This window comes from Oryctolagus cuniculus, chromosome 1 (genome assembly GCF_964237555.1).
Source record: "Oryctolagus cuniculus chromosome 1, mOryCun1.1, whole genome shotgun sequence".
Classification (NCBI taxonomy): domain Eukaryota; kingdom Metazoa; phylum Chordata; class Mammalia; order Lagomorpha; family Leporidae; genus Oryctolagus; species Oryctolagus cuniculus.
In genome coordinates, this window is record NC_091432.1 from 83,425,935 (window position 1) to 83,446,359 (window position 20,425).

General features: G+C 40.2%; 2 protein-coding genes across 7 annotated transcripts in view; one reads left to right on the plus strand and one right to left on the minus strand.

Annotated features, from left to right (window-relative positions):
• FAT3 (FAT atypical cadherin 3) overlaps nt 1–20,425 on the plus strand; it is a 682,631-nt gene that overhangs the window by 47,939 nt on the left and 614,267 nt on the right. The window lies entirely within an intron of this gene.
• Nucleotides 424–3,685, minus strand: LOC100338711 (small ribosomal subunit protein eS1-like). Its single transcript, XM_070064901.1, has one exon. It carries the CDS (start codon nt 3,588–3,590, stop codon nt 2,796–2,798), a length of 795 nt encoding a protein of 264 aa, XP_069921002.1. The 5' UTR covers nt 3,591–3,685; the 3' UTR covers nt 424–2,795.

A 20,425-nucleotide genomic window follows, 5' to 3' on the forward strand; every position in this document is an offset into this window, starting at 1 on the left:
AATGGCCTTCAGAATTCTTGATCTTCCTTCTCATATATTTTCTTGTGAGTAGCTATCTCATTTCAGAAGCAGTTTCAGCGAATCTTTTGAGGACTGGGTACAAAAAGCAAGAATATCCTCACCTTTTTTGAGTTCAATAGAGTCACTTGACCTGTTAGACTTTTCCTGTCCCCCAGGGAAACCTTAGCCCTGAATTGAAGACTCAATCTTTTGATCATGAGATACTTGTAAGGAATCCTTGGCTTGGTCCTTGTTAAAATTCAGAAAAGAGCATCAGTCCCTGTAATGAGACTTCCAGGATCTCAGAGAATTAAATTTTTTTCCTTATCCTGTGGAATTTTTGCTAGACCTTTAAGAAATAAGGTACAGCAGGACGTATTCCAAGTAATTTAAATAAAGTGAATGGAAACAAGGTTTGCTTTGATAATTACGGAGGAGTTTTGTTCTAGCCCTTTTGAGAAAACTAGATCTCACATGGGATTGCAGTGAGACCAGGGTTAGGACACTGTTCACAGACAAAACGATAGGGTGACACTCTCTTTGTCTCTGAATCTACAACTGGCTGAAATGCAAGTGATTTTAAATGTTTCTGAAGGGTGTTTGTCAGTGCCATCACATAAGTAAAAGAAAAATAGAAACGTAGAACACCAGCAATAATTACTGTGGTCAAGATGGCCATGCTGAAGTGTTACTATCTACCCCTGTTGACTTGCAATTATATCTTTAAATTTCCTCTCCTTTTCTTTCTTTACTTTGTAGCTAGATGCTAGAGCCCGCATTTTTTTTTTCCTGAAAAGTAGAATAATGACTATACCTACCTTAAAGTCCTTGGTGACTTGTTCCCAGTGTCCAGAGCTCAAGGCTGAAAAATTGACTACTTGTATATTTGGATGTTTTTGTGTGAGTACAGACAACATTCACTGTGCACTACTATTCTCATGTTTCTGTCCATTTTTTTTCCAATTCATTTAACCTGGTTTGCCTCAGATGCCTCACAGTCTGGAATTATACAGCTCGTGTTTGCCCTTATGCCACATTAGATAGTTGTAAATAGGTAATTGATTTCTTGAAAAGGGTTCATATCATCATCCCTGTGGGAGCAAAAACTGTATCTCTGATTTATGAAGATTTTAAGAAGTTTGTGAAAAGCTGTTCATTTTTCTCTGAAATTTCCTTTCTGATGTGAAGATTGGCTCTTCTGAATAAAATTCTAAAATATTGTTGATAAAATAAATGTGTTTGAATGTAAGTATACATGCATATACATATAATTTTAACTTAATTCTAAATGTTGAAAAATGAATAAATTATGGATAATTTCCCTCTATATTATCTGTCAGAGTTGATCATCTCATACATTGTGTTGTTTTTATTCATTTTTTTCTCTTCTTGACTTTGCTTTTCTGGCTAAATTTCTAGAGCATCAAAAAGCAGAGATCTGAATTTTACATTAGTAGCTTATAAAGCAAAAGAAAGCTGATGTATGAGAGGCTTTTAAAAACTGGGGACAAATGAAATTAAAAAGTAATGTGAGTTTTCCATGAATTTTTGAAGCTGCTCTTTCACTGAATGGTTTCTGAGTTCCAGGTGTTGTGCTAAAGATGTGATGCTCAGAATTTCTTCAAGGTAGATATCGTTACCCCTATGTAACAGATTGAGAAAGTGGGCTGCAGAGTAGTTGGGTCACTGTATGCCCAGTGAGTGTTGGGGTGATGTGTGGGTTGGGGAGAACAGGATATTCAAGAAAATGATTGAGACCAACATGATGTGTTCAGAGAACTCATAACTTGTAAGTATGAAGATAACTGACATAAAAGGTAGAGTATGATTTGGACCAGTAGTTATGTTGGAGTTACCACCAAATCCAAAATCTTATTTTGATTTACCATTATGCCTCTTTTATTGTGCATCCTCCATGTCATTTTGTGGACTCTGGCTAATTTAATGATAGAAATGGTAAATACCAGAATCAGAATAGCATGATATTTTGCTTGTCTGGGGCTTAAGCCCAAGGAGCTAGCTTCTGATGCTAATGCTTGCTTTAGATTTTTATCTATAGCACTTTGTGACTCAACTCGGAACCTTGTTTACTCCTTAAGCACCTTTCAGGAAAGTGGGGCTTCCTGCTTTGGTTACTGTGGGTGAAAAACAGAATATGAATGGTTATCTGCAGTGTGAGATTGTATTGGAATGGTTAAATTGTATAATCGTGGGTTGTTTTAAGGACATTAAAGTCACTTCTGCCCCTTGTCCTCTGGAGAAAACAGTACATTTAGAGGGAATTTAACCAGTGATTCAGAATGACCTCTATTACATACCATATACTTAGTGTGGATTAATCCAGGTTGCTATAACAGTGGAAATATTTTCCTTTTCTCTGGACTATAAACATGTGCATTCTGACTATTCCTTAAGTTTGCACCTCATTTTTGTTTTCTGCCGTAAAGCTACACAAATACGTGGAGAAGATATAAGCCATACATCTTCTGAGTTATGCCATTGATTTTTCTCTTTCATTCCCAGCTCTTCTTGGAGGTCCTAGAACTTGCTTCTGCTGTCTGTAGGCTGCTCAGACATCTGTCCTGATAGACATGGCAAGACATCGGACGTCTTCCCTTATGTGTGTTATAAATGGAAGGCTAACACAGTTTATTTTAACTGGGATTTGAAATCTGAATTTTTGGGTCAGGAGGATTCCTGGTCAGAGATACTCCCTCGTTCCTCTTTAGGTTGTAAGGACTTTTTTTTTTTCCCACAAATAGGACATTTTATTTGTCTTTATTAAAGTCTAAATTTTAAACAGATTCTTGGACGGGTGGTTCATAGCCATCAGCTCGTTCGACTTTTGCACCCGTCTCATCCCCAGTGGCTTTTCCAGAACTGCTACCTTCTCCGTGAAGCTCCATGAGTTTTCCCAATTCAAACTTGTGCTTCTTCAGCATCTTCACTTTTCTAACGAAGACATCATGGAGAGGATAAATAGACTGACAAGCCTTCTCTATGTCTTTCCCAATGCTGTCTGGGATCAATTTATTGACTACTTCTTTCAAGTCGTTTGTTTGCACCTCCCGTGTCATGATTTCCATCATCTTCTTCCGGATCTGGCGGACCTGCTGGTGCTGAGCATAGGAAGTCTTCCGTATCTGATTGTTGCATTTTTTGGTAAAACCAACACAGAACAGACGAAGCAAATAGCCATCGGTAGTCTTGACATCAACATGAGCTTCAATCATGGTCTGCCATTTTTTGACCATGGAGCACATTTTGTCCCGGGTAAGATCCATGCCGTGGGAGTTAGTCAGGCAGTTTTTGCCCTGAACATCCTCCGTAATCAGTTTGAATTTTCTAAATGCAACTTCATCGTTCTGCAGGTCAGCAAGACTCACTTCAAAAACACGACCCTTGAGTCCATCAGACGCAATGTTGGTTCCTTGGGTCCTCATGACCAGTGTTTTCCCAATATTTCGTATGTTGAACATAGCAGGTGCCTTCACATCATACGAATCTTTCTTAGAAAATGGGTCCACCACTTTCTTCTTGGCTCCCTTTTTGCCGCCTTTCGTAAGGCGCTTGTTCTTGCCGACCGCCATGGTGGTGCTCAGAGAGCTTAAGGCTACTTATATCCTATGGGTTACATATATCCTGTGGGAGGCTTTCTTGGCACCCAGAAGGAAAAAAAAAAAAAAAAAAAACCTGCTGAGTCAATCTCTTCATGTTGGTTATGTTCCATGGGACTGGCTGTGTGAGTTAAGGGGACCACTTATGAGTTGGCTGTAGATGGCTCAGCTATTTTTGAGATACCTCAATCCTGAAGCACTGTATTTGGAAAAATAAGAAACCTTATTGCGTCCTGCTCAACTAGGCTAAGAACACATTTTTTTTTCAGAGATTAAAAAGAACTAATAAAACTCTATTCTCTCCATAGTGCCTTCTCTTCTCTCCTCCTCCCTCAAATCCCCAATATTGACTGACTGCCAGGAACTGTGTTGGGAGGTGCGGATTAAGTAGTGTATGAGGCAGACTTCTTTTTCTGTCTTCCTAGAGTTCCAGTCTTCTAGGGACAAATACAGTGTGGTACTAAACCTTCCATGGGAGGGCAAAGTGAACTCCAGGGTCGCAGGTGCTGGGAAAGTCTTGTGGGGGATAGCTGAGGTTGGACGCCTCAGGCTGCTCGGGCTGTTGTAACGTGAATCAGAGTTTATAACAAATTTATTTCTCACAATTTTTGAAAGCTGAGAAATCCTAGATCAAGGCTGCAGCAGATTTGGTATCAGATGAGGGCACATTTCCTGGCTCATAGATGGCACCTTTTTGCTGTGTTCTCTCATCTCTGGAGTCTGTCTCAAGGGCACTAATCCTACTATTAAAGCTCCACCCTCAAGTCTCAGCTACCTTCCAAAGACGCCATCTGCTGGTATCATCACCTTTGGGGGTAGATTTCAATCATGAATTCTGGGGGAACAAAAACTTTGCAATCTTAGCACTGGGGAAAGGACGGGAGGTGCAAGAGGCTTCTTTTTTCTTCTTCCTCCCTATTTCCTTCTCTTTCCTCCATCATTTCTTCCTGTTTTTTGCATGTAATTTGAGCATTTGTTCCAACTAAAATTATGGATCCAATAACCACTTTTTATTATTAAGCATAGGATGTCATTTATAATATTTCCCAACAAGTCTTTAACTCAGGAGATTTATCTCTGGTCCTAAATGGCTCTTTTAGAGGAATACCGATGGGTTTTTCATTAAGAGACAAGGATAATAAATAAGCTACATTTCTGTTTCAGAATTCATTGAAGTAACTCTCTGAGCAATTCATACTGTTTATTTCATTCTCTGATGTGAGAACCTGGCCTCACCATGAAAAATTACATCCAAATATCCTTAAAACTGCCTTTTCTCTTTATTATGTGCAAAAGCTAAAGAAGTGTCTTCAACACCCAAATGTTATTTATTCTGTGTTTGACACGAACAAATCCCCCTTGATAAAGTGTCATTAGGGAAGCATACTGAGCTGTGTGGCCTTGGTTGATAGGTACTTTTCAGCTTTTATTGCTGTCTGTGTCAGAAAATTAAGTGTAATCTAGGGTGCTTTCATTCTTAACTCTAGTGGGTGTATTTTATATTAGGGAACTTGCTACAACATTTTGCCTTAGAGAAATGTGTGTCCATTTCCACACTAATAGCCTCAGCCCTCTCAGTCTGCAGTGGCTGTGGCCTGAGAGCTTTCGTGCCCACCCTTAGCTGGAAGCCCTCGGCGGAGCATGGGCCGCAGTGGTTTTCAGAGACTTGCCTTCCTAGTTAGGCTTTGCAGACAGAGGGAATGGATCTTCTGTTTCCAGGGGTGGTGGCCGCTTGTCAGAAGTCTTAGTGAAATGCCGTCTGAAAATGTGGTGTGCTTCCTGGGGTGCCTTCCCCTGATTTCCCGTGGTGCTACGCATTCTCTCTGATGTAGGCTCCCTGATTGCCCGTTAACCCTGCCATATCACTCACGGAGCTGCATTCCATGAGCAGCGACCCATTAGCCCGTGTCTGTGTACCACCCTGTGCTGGCATAAATATTCTGGAAGAACTTGGGACTTTGCCACTACTCCAGGCTGGTGTGTAAGGCATGAAAGGCTGCCTGCCTGAGATGCCTTGTCTCTTTCAGCTATAGCTCCCTAAATCCCCACCCTGCTAACTCCCATACCTACTCACTGATTGAAAACGCTTCCTGGAAAAGAAACCTATTTGCAGATTTAACATAGCATTATTCAGGATGGAAAAAACAAATGGGACTGAAGAGAAATCCTTATTACATGTTCTTGTACTCCTCAACAGGGTAGAGATTGCTAAGGGCAAGCACATTCCTTCTTGTTCTCGAAGAATTTCTCAGTAAATGCAGAAACTTCCTACCAGAAATGTAATTAGTTAATTAGCTGTAATTAGTTAAATGTAAGAAGAGAATGATGGATGTAATTTAACTGGGGAAAAGAGGAATGAAACCACAAGAGCTGTCAGTTCCCTGAGTAGCCTGGAAGATGCAGAGTTTGGCAGAGGGTTCTTGGGCTAAGAGTGACAGCTTGGAAACAACTACTTTTAGTAAGCAACAACTACAGAGTTTGGGTATATGGAAAAAAAAGTGGTGGTGACAGGAAATGGTAAGAAATAGATCTGTCAATTGGATCTCTTGCCTCTTGTCTCGGTTTTGGTGTACTATCATTAAGTTGCTGAAACATAGTTTTACCTGGAAGTATATTAAAATAAAAATCTTTGATTCTGTTAGTTCTCATTCAGAAGCTGTTGGTAAGAATTATTAACAGATATTCCTCTTTCAGTCTAGCATCTTGATATTCTTGAGCAGTCTGAGTCTGTGAAAGCCCTTTATGGGACTACGAAAGTCTGTGTTCTTTGGAGGATGACATATATGAACACTTAGGTTCTGGGGAATTGGGTCTCCACATTGATTGAAGTAATACGTCCTCATGCACCTATTCAGCTTACTGAAAATTGAGGTCTTCTTTCCTACAGTGTACATTAATAGCATTGTAGGCTTTCAGAGCGATAAGGGAATTTTGTTTTCTTCTTCAAGTCCCTCATCAAAAAACCAAACACATGCACACACACACGCATGCGCGCACACACGCACACATACACAAATGAGTAAGGAGGAAACAAGGGCAAGGAAAGCAAACATTAGTTCTGTTTTCAAACTGAAAACTGAGTACTGTGACATTTGATCTCAGCCCTGAAAAGTAGCTACCATCCCCATTTCAAGTGGGGAAGCTGTATTCAGAGAGGTTAAGGAGCTTGCTCAGGGAACTACAGCAAGAGACAGATGGGTTTAGAAATCTAGATCTGTCTAGGGCGATGCACATATTCTTACCGCTTGCCCAAGTTGAGGCCCTTCATTAAGTTAGTGACAGAGAGAATGGACTGAGATCCAGGGACCTTAACTCCACTAAATGATCTTTCCAAAACATGATACTGTTAAACTTGGAAATATTTGAGCATGTATGCCAATTGTAAAAGAGATGAGTAATGAATTTCTTAATTTTTTAAAATGTAAGAATTTTTCTTGAGGCTGTAATTTCAAAATCTCTCTCTCTCTTTCTCTCCCCCCTCCCTCCACCTCCTGGTTTGGCTTCTTACATAGAAGCTAATTGAGCTTTCAGACGCATCACTAACTTAATTTTAATCTCTGGTTGCTCTTCTGTATTTATTTCCTTTCCGTCCAGATGATCAGTATGCAATTGTGGTTAACCTGATTAATGTTTTACATATTTCCCCAGGCATTCGTGGAGAATTGACTAAAATATAAGTTACCTTTGGCTTCAAAACACTTCTGATTGGCATTTAAAACATGCACAAAATATACCCCTTGGTAAGTGCTGTTCCAACTTAACAATTTTTTCTTCCTTTTAAGGAAAAAGGAAGAAAAAAAGTGGAGATACATGCAAAGAAGGGTTTTGATTATAGTAAAGAGAAACTATGGTTTGAAACCATTATTTTTTTCCATTTTACCCGGCATGGGAAAAAATTAAAGGATGGATGTATTCAGGTGTTTTTCATATGATGAGTTGGAATGGAATGCAGAATCAGCCCTTTTCTCTTCTTCTTCTCAGAACAAAAATATCACCACATCTTAAATTTCCTTGGGTCAAAACACTGTTTTGAATTATTCAACAGTTTGAACTGGTGGAATTAGAGGATTCATTAGACTGAAGGTCAGAAGTTAAGTTAAAAACATTTCCTTACAGTTACGATATGATTCACAGTGTTGACAGATTCCAAAAGGCTGCGGGAGCTGAGCGATGCATGATCCTAATGAGCTAGAAGCATTCTTTCTTCTGGCCAGCTAGCCCCCTAATCAATCAGAAGTGCACTGATTCAAATCACGAAGTCTATATTCAGACATACAAGCAAGGACTCCTGTGTTTTGTATAAGATGCCCACTGGTTCTTTTCACAAAATATTTAGATGAGAGTGAAAAATGATCTTATTGATTTTCGTTTTCCTGGTTTTATCCGCATCCCATGAAAAAATGCGTCTGGGTCACTTAATTTGAACAAGCAGCACTTTTTGCTCTTAGATTGATCTTTAGGTTATTGTTGGAAGAGTCTGTGGCTGAAAGCCATTAGGTGGAAACCATATTAAAAGAGAATTTCTTGTTAGTAGAGATAGAAAAAGAAAGAACAATAACTATCCTTTGTATGTCCAGAGTTCCAAATTCTTGGGCAGTAAGATATGGGCCCACCTTCTTCCTAATTCATTTGTATGTAGAGAGTACTGACGTTGAGTATCAACGTTTTAGAAATGGGAATATGTGATTTTTTTTTATTCAGAGCCTGAGAGCTCCATTCTTTTGAGACCAATCTAGCCTCTTCCCATTTTGCAGTTGATCAGAAAATTTGGGCTCAGGAAGTGTTCTATATTATGTTCTCTTGTACACCCCAAAAATTCATTTCTTACTGTCTGCTGAAGCTCACTTCTTTAAGATGCATTAAGTTATTACTTTGGATACTTCAACAGTAATTCATGGTAAAGCCATCTGAGGAATAAGATGTTCACTTACTGCCTTGGCTGTGGCTGCTGCCCTCTCCATTAGGGCTCGCTCTCTCTAGCAGATTGATGTGTTCTTCTTGATCTGCAGTTGAAGATTCTAAGCTGCCAGAGGGGATGAGGTCTGTCAGCACTTGGCACATCTGGCTGCTTCCTCCTCCTCAAAACCCCTTTCTTGTGGGCTTTGCTCACATTAGCCTGCTCTGGTGCTGTTTGCTTCTCACTGGTCTGTTCTTCTTGACTACCTTTATTGATCCTCCCACCGAACTCTAAATATTAAGGGTGCTTCAGAACTTGAACTTAGGGCTTCTTCTGTCTTTACCTACAATATTCTGTCCCACCTCTAGTGATCTTACCTGATCCATTGGTCGTAAATACCATCTGTGTACTGATTATTCTTAAGTTTATATATCCAACTAGATTCCCACCTAGATATCCAAGACATGAGATACACACAAGGTAAAAGGAAATAACTATCCCACCTCTAAATTTACTTTTACCCTAGGCTTTCTAGTGTCTGTAAATGGCACCAGCATCCAAGTCATTTCTTATGGGAACAGGGGCCTGAGTGTTCACTGCAAAATCCAAGTACTGGAGCAGATGTCTGCGAGAGCGGACTCTGGAGAGCTGGTGATGCTGTTTCTCCCATTGCATGTGGGTTGCACGGCTCTGCTCAATTTGTGAAAATCCACCAAGTTGCACACTTAAAATCTTTGCTTTTTTTGTGCATACCCTTCTTCAATAAAAAGTTTGCATAAACTAGAAAAAAGATAGGAGGAGTCAGCAGATACGAGACAATAAAATTTCTTAGGCCAGAAATCTCAGCCATCCTCCATTCCTCTTTCCTTCATTTCCTACATCCAAACCATTAAGCAAATCTTATGTTTTCCTTTCAAAGTATGTCCCACACCAGACCACTTCTAACCATCTCAGTCATTGCAACCCTTCTGGAAGCCATCAGTCTCTTTGCCCTGTGCTCCTGTAGCAGCTTCTACACCTTGTCTCCAGTCCTGCACTCTTCCAGTCCACCCTCCACGCTGAGTCAGAGTGTTCATGAGACCACATCACTGCCTTCTTAATAACTGTCCATGGCTTCTTATGGAGATCTGTGTAACATTTAGATTCCTTCCCATAGCTGCCTCACTGATTTTATCTCCCTCTACTAAATCCATGGTTCTCTTTGCCCAGTTAACCTTCTCTGTACCTTACTACCCCTCGCCCACCCCAGATGTTCCTGGGTCTCTTGGCCTTTGTCTCAGCTGCTCTTCTGCTTCCTTTTTGTCCAGGTCTTCCCTGCGCTGCTCTTCTCTGTCTTCACCTTTGACTCACCGCCTCCCAACCCCCAGCAACCTTTCCTGACCCACCTGGCCAAAGCAGTTCCTTCTCTGCTATCCTTTCTTAGGATGATCCTGTCTTATTTTGGTGGCAGCACATTTTAGCACTTCAAATGACCCGTGTTTAGGGGTCTTCAAAATGTTCATGTACAAGGGGTATTATTAGAAAACTGGGCATAGATTTTTATTTTTTCCATTAAATTTTTTTTTTAAAAATTGAAAGGCAGAGTTAGAGAGGCAGAGAGATTGGGGTGGGGGGAAGAGGTCTTCCATCCATTGGTTCACTCCCTAAATCGCTGCAATGGCTGGAACTGGCCAATCTGAAGACAGGAGCTTCTTCTGGGTCTCCCATACAGGTGCAAGGGCCCAAGGACTTGGGCCATCTTCTACTGCTTTCTCAGGCCAGAGCAAAGAGTTGGATGGAAGCAGCGCAGCCGGTACTTGAACCAATGACCATAAGGGATGCCAACACTGCAGGCAGCAGCTGTACCCACTATGCCACAGTGCTGGCCCTATAAACTTTTTAATTCCGTTTTTCCACAAACCTTTTGAAGTGCCCTTGTATATCCACCACAAGACTTAAGGATCTTGGTGGTAGAAAATCTGTATATTCATTGTTCTACCTGCAGTGCCCAGAAGAGCGTGTGGCATACAGTAGCTGCTAAATACATACTGGTTGCCTGAATGACATTTGATGCTTTGCATTTGCCTTTCCATTTCTGCAGCTCTTTTGATTTATCTTTTAAAGAGAGAGGTAACAATTCCCTTTGATATGCTGCACTGAGCAAATTGGGTTTGCCCCATTCATCTGAAGAAGCTATGCTGCCAGGTACCATTAATCTTTTCAATGTAACTTGGCATAACTTGGCTTTTTCTGCCTTCCTCTAGATACCCATTTTGGAAGTTGGTTTATTTTATGTTGCAATACTGTTGTCCCATTTTTCAACCTGTGTATGACAGCTCTTGGAAGAACACTATACTGCTTCTTTCACTTCTTTCTTAGGTTGGGAGTGGTTTGCTATGCAACTGCACATTTTCCATCATATGGCTGAGTAAGAATTTATATGAACTCTTCCACGTAGTCCTTTTCCTCCATCTTACTCCTCTGGAATTGCAGAAGGAAAGCTCCTTAGCTTAGTTATCAGAGTTCACGGTTATTGATGCTGTCTTAAAGTTCACACATCAGATATAGTCATGTTGGTGAGAAGGAGCAGTGAAGCCACCATGAGGTTCTGGAGGGTAAATCGGTATATATGGGAGGTTACCAGTGTCTGTGGTACTCTGCATGTATGGGAATCCCAATTGGCTGGGATTGGGAAATCAAGCAAGGTAGAAGTCTAGCATATGGGACTGGTTGGGCTATGCCATCTTTCTGGTTAAGTATTCCTGTTCTAGCATGAACGTTGTATTCCAGTGGCATAGGTAAACCACCTCAGAGTTCCTAAAAAGTGTATGAAATTTTGTGAGTTATTGAGCAGTGGTGGTAATGGGTATGCTGGGGGGGGGACAGGATAGTCTGGAAGTTAAATTAGATATATATCATGTGTTCAAGTTGCTGCTAGTTGGTTAACATGAAAATAACAGATATAAAAGTGTATGATTTAGACCAGAAAAACAGAAATGCGATGGATGTTTAAAAGGGGGTAGGGAATCACATGTGAGTTAGAGGGAGGATAGGAGACAGTGAAGAGAAAGTTGCATGGAAATGGTGCAGTTTGACAGAAATGTGTGCTATAGGGCGAGTCAAACTGGAGAAAAGGTGTCCCAAATGACTGGAGTATTAAAGGAGGGGATCCTCAGGTCTTCCCAAGGTCTCCTGGACATCCCAGTAAGGGAAATGTTTGCCGGGGAAGCCAAAGTAAGATGTGCTGCACCAAAGTATTCATCCCACTGGCAGACGGCGATCTGGCCATGAGCCTTGCCAAGTTTTGTGTCAGAAACAAAGCATGGGCTGGCACGTGGCTCACTAGGTTAATCCTCCACCTGCGGCGCCGGCATCCCATATGAGCATCGATTCTAGTCCCAGCTGCTCCTCTTCCAGTCCAGCTCTCCGTTGTGCCTGGGAAGGCAGTGGAGGATGGCCCAAGTGCTTGGGCCCCTGCTCCCGCATGAGAGACCCGGAAGAAACACTTGGCTCCTGGCTTCGGATGGGTGTAGCTCCATCCGTAGTGGCCATTTGGGGGTGAACCAGTGGAAGGAAGGCCTTTCTCTGTCTTTCTGTCTATAACTCTACCTGTCAAATAAATAATCAACAAAAAAAATCAGGAAGCTCACACCATGGGTCCCAGAAGGTTGGGTTTCCCACAGTTAGATGCTCTTGTGTCATCTTGTACTGTTTGCTGGTGATGGATACTTCCTGTACCATTACTTACATCATATGTTTTTCTTCAAATCTTCTATTTTACTTAAGTACATCTAATTCTACCCTAAACAGTGGTATCTGAAATCTTGACTCTGAACCAGTTATATGTGCTCCCAAATTATATGCCACCTGCATTCGTTTCATGTAACTTATACAAGTGATGCCATATCTGCTTACAGAAAACCTGAATTTCCGCCTTTAAAGTCGTCTCAGATTTTAGAAAAAATAAAATTATTTCTTCAACATCTTTGTAGCCATCCCATTAGGTCTGTCCTCCCCCTCAGATCACTCTCCTGCTTCTGATATTCCCCGCTCTAGATTCTGTAGCATTCTCCACCCGAAGGGATTGTAGAGGACATAATTAAAAAGATATTGGGTATTTTAGGATTTGAAGTGCAATGAAAGGAAATTACTGCACACTGAATCGCCATTTAATGGAAGATGGTGATATCGATCTGGTAATGTTTCCTGCGGTCTTAGTTGTAATAACTGTATAATATCATGCACTTCATCAAAATAATTTAAAAGCTGGCAAATGAAGTTGTTATGGAGCCTCTGAGAAAAATGAAATGAAAGTCAGAGGGTATAGAAGATGGTAAGGGGGGAAGAAGAAGAGAAAAGTCTGTAGAACTAAATTGAGGGAAGACCATGAGGTTTGGAAGCCAGAATAGATTTCTGAGGACTAAACTAATGTCTCCAGTGTCGTCTTGGGGCACTGATTCTGTGGGACCCTGTTATTCTACAGAGAGAATACATAGTAAAGCTCCTACCACCTCATGTGCTTTCACTGACTTATGTCTGTGCTGACATAAGTTAGCAAGTCAATTTGCTTGATTTGTAGATCATGATTATGTTTATTAGAACATTTCTGGTATAATAAACTGACTTTATGAGGGGTCTGTTATCAGCAGGTTGCAAGTTTAATGCAGAACTCAACACATTGATTTTTATAGCCCATAATGAAGCGCCTGATATTACCAAAAATGTAATGAAAATTATGATGGTATTCCTCAGCTTCCTTATTAAAAAAATCAGGTCTCAATATTTCTGAAACTTTCATTATTACTTTAATCAGTTATCCTTCTTTGGTAGGGAAGTTCTTGAACTTTCACCCGTCAGTATTATTTTTTCACTGTTTTCTTCATGTGCATAATCCAGAATATGACTGGACAAGTGATGGAGCATACTTAAAGGATATTCTCCTTCTTAGAGAAAATAAGCAGTGCTTATATATATATAGCCTTCTTAATTTGGTCTTCAATTAAAAATCTCTACTAAGTCACTAATGTTTGATTTTTGCATGAGTGACTAAAAAGCGGGTGTTCTAAAATTAAATAGTAAAAATACATTGTAAATGATAGTTTTTTTTTTAAATGATAGGTTTAAATTTACAGTCCCAGATTTTTGAGCACTGTAGTGGCATTAATTGGTGGGACACTTCAGGTTTATTTTCAAATCTTACCATCTGTAAATGTGATATGTCAATTATAAAAGATTCCTAAATAATTAAACTGGTGCCTTTTATTCTAGAAAATATTTTGGCCAAGAATATTACACATATATTTAAACCTTTAAAAATTTTATGCCTTTAAAATAAAATTATAAAAATTTAATATTCTGGCCGGCGCCGCAGCTCAATAGGCTAATCCTCCGCCTAGCGGTGCCGGCCCACCGGGTTCTAGTCCTGGTCGGGGTGCTGGATTCTGTCCCGGTTGCCCCTCTTCCAGGCCAGCTCTCTGCTATGGCCCGGGAGTGCAGTGGAGGATGGCCCAAGTCCTTGGGCCCTGCACCCACATGGGAGACCAGGAGAAGCACCTGGCTCCTGCCATCCAATCAGCGCGGTCGCTGGCCGCAGTGCGCGGCCGCGGCGGCCATTGGAGGGTGAACCGTCCGCAAAGGAAGACCTTTCTCTCTCTCACTCTCACTCTCCACTCTGCCTGTAAAAATAAACTAAACTAAAATTAAATTAAAAATTTAATATCCCATTATATTTCTGTTCTTTTACCATTTTAGGAGCAGAACTATAATAACATTTATCTTAATATCTTAATAACCCAAATTTACCTATTTTTTGAAACCCAGAGGAAAGTAATGCTAAATTCTTGACTTTCCCTCTGACTCCATGGGCATTCTATTTGTCCAACCTTTCTTATATGTTTGTTTTGTTGAGTTTGCTTCTGTGGGTGTTAGCATACAGTGCTTTTCACAGATGTGGCGAACCCTTAGATTCCTATAAAAGAACAGCAGCTTTTGTAAATGTGTTTTGACAAGAAATTTTTTTTTAAAGGCCCATTTCCATGTATACATGATGACTTCTGCATTTTAGTTACGTTTGCTGAGTATTGAATGCAACGTGAATAAACAATAACAAGGAACTTTCACTGTGTGTGCCATGAACTCTAAGCCCTTGACTCCAGTCTTCCCAGGTAACACACTGAAAACAGGTACTCCCATCCCTACCTATCCTTTGGGGTGCTATAATTTTTGGCCACACCCTCATCTCCTTATCTCATGCCATACTAGGGCCATAGTCCTTTCCAAGATTTCTTCATCATTTTCCCTTTCTCCCAAACAGTCGCTCTGTTTTGCCATGGTAATTTCCTAATTGTAGCCATTTTCAACCCTTTACTCCTTCTCTGTGTCAAATCCAACCTCTTGTGTTTGAATTCCAAATGCATGATAATGGGCTTCAATCTCTGTGTTCAACCCTACTTTCCTCAAGGGAAAGGTCCTTCTGTTCATCTGTGGTTCGTTCTATCAGTCGACAAACACATCGTGCTTACTGTTATGTGCATGGCATTAGTTAGGCCCTCTTCTCCCAGCTGGACTGTGACCTGAGGATACATAGTTTGGTTTTAAATATCTGTCGGGACTGACTTGGCCGCTGTCCATGGGGCGATCAACCCCAGTATGTGACTTGGGCTCTCCCACTGACTGCTGCTCAAACTGTCATCTCCTCCACAGGTGCAGAGAATAAAGTGTAGGTCAGTTTGGAGACAGAGCTCCAAGGTGTTGATCACATTATCTGTCAGGGGTATGAAATGTTGACAAAGGGAAAATTTGGAGAGACCCTGAATAGAGCATTTGACATTAGGGACAAGTAGAATTGCTTTAGCATTTACATCACATGCAAGCTAACCTCTCCCTTTTAAATGGGAGGGGGCCATTAATAGTTATCCCTCATCCAGGGTAACTTAGAAATCAGTCACCACATCTTGCAGGCTGAAGTAGCTTAATATCCCTTATATGTATTTCTTTTTTGACTAATTAGAATAGTAACTCTGTTTAATTTTTTGAACTCCTAGTATTTGTCTTTTACTTTTCTAAGTGCTTTGCATGTCTTAGCTCAGCAAGTTATCACATTTTTGAGGAGATGATCCTTTTTTCTATCTCCCATTAAACGGATAACGGAGATTAAGCAGTTTCTCAAAGTAGGTGTTTAGCACAGCAGTAAAGATGCCTGCATCCCGCATCAGAATACCTGGGTTCCAATTCCAGCCTCTGGTTCCTGGCTATGGCTTCCCACCAATACAGATGCTGGGAGGTAGTGGTGATGGCTTCAGTAGTTGTGTTCCTGCCTCCTATGGGGGAGATGTGAATTCCACTTCCAGCTTCCGTCTGTAGAATCCTGCCCAGTCCTAGCTGTTGCAGACTTTTAGGGAGTACACCAGCAGATAATAGTTCTGTGTCTCTGTGCCTCTCAAGTTAATAAAACTTTTATATGGATAATTAGCATTGATTTTCTTTTTTTTTTCCTTTATTTGAAAGGCAGAGGGAGAGAATGAATGAAAACTTCCTGTCAGTTTACTAGCCAATGAATGCAACAGCCCAGGCTGGGTCAGGCCAAAGCCAAGAGCCAGGAGCTTCATCTAGGTCTCCAACGTGGGTGGCAGGGCAGGGGGCTAAGTACTTGGGCAGTCTTCCATTGCTCTCCCAGGTGCATTGGCAGGGAGCTAGATGGGAAGTGGAGCAGCTGGGACTCAAACTGGCAGTCACTTGGGATGCCAGCATCACAGGCAGTGGCTTAATCTGCTGTGCTGCAATGCTGGCTCGCTCAAATTAAATTTTTTAAAAAGAATATTTCTCAAGGAACATGGTAAGTTAGAAGTAGAGACAATTGGAAATGAATCTTGAGCCCCAGTCTATTGAATCATTATTGTTAATTGGCAAGTTTTTTTTTTTCAAGGAAAATATTTTTTCCTAAAAATAAGGGTTTATAACTCATCTTTTTTTCTTACTGATCTTACACAGAATCAGACATCTATAGATAAAGCTGACCATAGTCTTTACCCAGTACTATAGCTTCCTTCCACGGAAGAAATAACATTCCCATTTTGCTGAAGGATACAAGACATGAGTGGAGGTTCTCCTGATACACGATTAGCTTTTACATTATATCTCATAAATGTAATATTGCAGAAGCCACCATAGCAATTATGAACATTGGGTGTAGGAGAGAAAATGATTTAGAGATCTGGATACAATCATTTGAAATACTTTTTTTTAAACGTTCAGGAGATTTTGTGAGCAAATTGAAGAAGTACACTTTTCTCTGACACTTAGAAAGTGTCACTTAAATATAGCAGAGATAATTTCAATTTATCACAGAAATTATGTTTTTGAAAAAATTAAAGGATGGAGAGGGTTTGAGGGATGGAGGAAAGGAGGGAAGTATGGTTATCTTAGAATTGGATCTATGAAATACATGAAATCTGTTCCCCTTATATTAATAAAAACTTAAAAAGAAAGCAGTATTTTTTTAACTTTTATTTAATGATTATAAATTGCCAAAGTACAGCTTATGGATTACAATGCCCCCCCCCCATAACGTCCCTCCCACCCACAACCCTCCCATCTCCCAATCCCTCTCCCATTCCATTCACATCAAGATTCATTTTCAATTATCTTTATATACAGAAGATTGATTCAGTATATATTAAGTAAAGATTTCAACAGTTTGCACCCACACAGAAACATAAAGTGTAAAATACTGTTTGAGTACTAGTTATAGCATTAATTCACATTGAACAAAACATTAAGGACAGAGATCCCACATGAGGAGTAAGTACACAGTGACTCCTGTCGTTGACTTAACAAACTGACACTCTTGTTTATGGCGTCAGTAATCTCCCTAGGCTCTTGTCATGAGTTGCCAAGGCTATGGAAGCCCTTTGTTTTGCCGACTCCGATCTTATTTAGACAAGGTCATAGTCAAAGTGGAAGTTCTCTCCTCCCTTCAGAGAAAGGTACCTCCTTTGTTCTTTCCACTGGGATCTCACTCGCAGAGATCTTTCATTTAGGGTTTTGTTTTTTTTTTTTTTTTTTTTTTTGCCAGCATGTCTTGGCTTTCCATGCCTAAAATACTCTCATGGGCTCTTCAGCCAGATCTGAATGCCTTAAGTGCTGATTCCGAGGCCAGAGTGCTGTTTAGGACATCTACCATTCTATGAGTCTGCTTTGTATCCTGCTTCCCATGTTGGATCGTTCTCTCCCTTTTTGATTCTATCAGTTAGTATTAGCAGACACTAGTCTTGTTTGTGTGATCCCTTTGACTCTTAGACCTATCAGTTGATCAATTGTGAACTGAAATTGATCACTTGGACTAGTGAGATGGCATTGGTACATGCCATCTTGATGGGATTGTATTGGAATCCCCTGGCACGTTTCTAACTCTACCATTTGGGGTAAGTCAGCTTGAGCATGTCCCAAATTGTACCTCTCTCCCTCTCTTATTACTACTCTTATATTTAACAGGGATCACTTTTCAGTTAAATTTAAACACCTAAGAATAATTGTGTTTTAATTACAGAGTTCAACCAATAGTACTAAGTAGAACAAAAAAAATACCAAAAGGGATAAAGTGTTAAGTTGTACATGAACAGTCAGGACAAGGGCTGATCAAGTCACTGTTTCTCATAGTGTCCATTTCACTTCAACAGGTTTCCTTTTTGGTAAGAAAGCAGTCATTAATGAGAATGGGAGCATTAAACGTGTCAGAATCCCTTTTTATACATTACTGTTGTCCTCTGGTCATTTGTTCTTCCAACTATTGCAGTAGTCCTCAAAGGGGTCTGTTTTGTCCCAAGTATCCCTATCTGTTGTTGCTACCAGCATGGACTTTCTAAGTCACAAATATTACCATTTTCTTCTTTTCCTTAGAGTATCTCATGGGTTCTCCCCATTTACTCTGTGATGGAGTTAAATCTCCATAACTGAGCTCTCAAGGCTGTTGGTTTCAGCCCTGTCTCTTAAGCTTCACTTCTGTCTGCCACTCCCTTACCCCCAACATGCACACCCATTTGCTTTAGCTCTCACCAGATCTGTTGGCATTCCTGGAGGTTGTCATGCTGTTTCATGTCCATGTTGTTTCATACAGACGATTCCTTGTGTCACACTGTTCTGTTTCCGCAGTATTTTATTCACATTTGTTCTTTAAAGCTCAAGCCTATTTACAAAACAGTATGTTTTCCTTGACTTCATAATTCCACTTTTAAGAACCTCTTTTAATGGATCAAATATTTATGTGCAAATGCGTTTATTGCTACCAATAACACTAAAAGTGCTGTACTTGAAGCAATTAAATATCTAACTTTAAGGGAATGAAGTAGTAAATATTGTGTGATAGTGTATTGCTGTTGGATTTATATTTTCATAGATTTTTATGACATCAAAGAAAAACATAAGTGAAAAGAGTAGTAAATATTAGATCTGCATACACACATACACATATTCCCATTTATGTGTTTTTTGTGTCTGTAACAATGCTTAACAGAAAGGGAAATAAAGATTGTAAAAGATCATTTGAAGGAAATATATTAACATTAATAGAAGCATTTTGGGTGATAGTATGATGGGTTTTTACTTTTTCTTATAATTAGATTTTTTTGAAAGTTGCTACAGTATGGATGTATTTTATGATCAAGAAAAAAATTTTAATTAAACACATGCAAATGAGTTCAAGGATCCGCCTGCCTGGAAAGCTTCCCACGAACTCCCCTGCTGATTTGGACGCCTCTTTGCATTTCCGCAGGCCCAGTGCTCAACTTTGCTTGTGCCTTTGTGGCACTGAATGCTGATCACTGATTTATTCATCTCTCCCCAGTCTTAGACTATGATACCCTTAAGTGCAGGCATGAATCTTACATGATGTTTCCTCAGAGCCTAGGACAGTAACTGTTCTATGGTGAGTGCCACAAAGGCAATTAATGAATAAACTGGAATGAAGCCTCTCCCAGAGTCAGGCAGCCACCCTAGTCATTCTCTGCTTGCCTGTGTGATACTGTTAGCCCTGGAGAGAGCTGGGTCTTGGAGGGAAGACTGCATGTTGAGATCATCCTCTCCTAAAACATTGACCTTGAGTTCTCATATTCAGGGGTGCTAATTTTCAAACCCCGCTCTGTTCCATCTGACTTGGACCAACCGTGTTCCTTCTTTAAGGTCTGTTTCAAGTTCCATGAACTCCTTGGGGCCCTTCCTGATGTTTCTAATCTGATCTGTGGAATTTAAAATCTCTGTCAGGATTTATTGTCTCCTGCCTGTGGTGGCCATTTTGTCTGCATTGTATTTTTGCGTAAGAGTTTAAGGACTGAATAATTCTCCAGTGTATACCATAGATCAAAATGACATTATACATCCTAAGAATATACAATTATTCCTTTCTCTAGTTACATTTATTGAGTTTTTTTTTTAGAAGGCTTTAAGGACCCTACATGTACAAAGCAGGTCTTGTATAGAATTCAGTCCTTAACAGCACATATGGTATTTTTAAATACATAGTGGATGCCTTGTAAATGATTGTTACTTGTGTCATTCATTCTGATTTATGAATTTTTTTCACTTGGGCCTGCTCTGCGATGGTTATTTAAAGTTTTCCTTTTGCTTTCTTGGATTTTCATCTCTCTGATCCTTTTTCTCTTTTGTCCTGCAGTAATCATCACCATCAGACATACTGGTTGTTTGTAACAATAAGTAACTAGTGGAGATGACGGAGTCTTGTCCATGGCTATATTCCCAGAGCCCATGACTGTATCTGTTACATAAAAGGTGTTCAGTATTTGTAGCACGAATGCTGAAGGATGAATAAATTCAGTTCCATTCACCTCAAGAAGCAGGGACCAACTATATACTCTTTAGAAAGGCATCGTGGAAAGAATTTCTGATAACCCAAAGATGACAAAGTGTGGCTTCTGGTCTA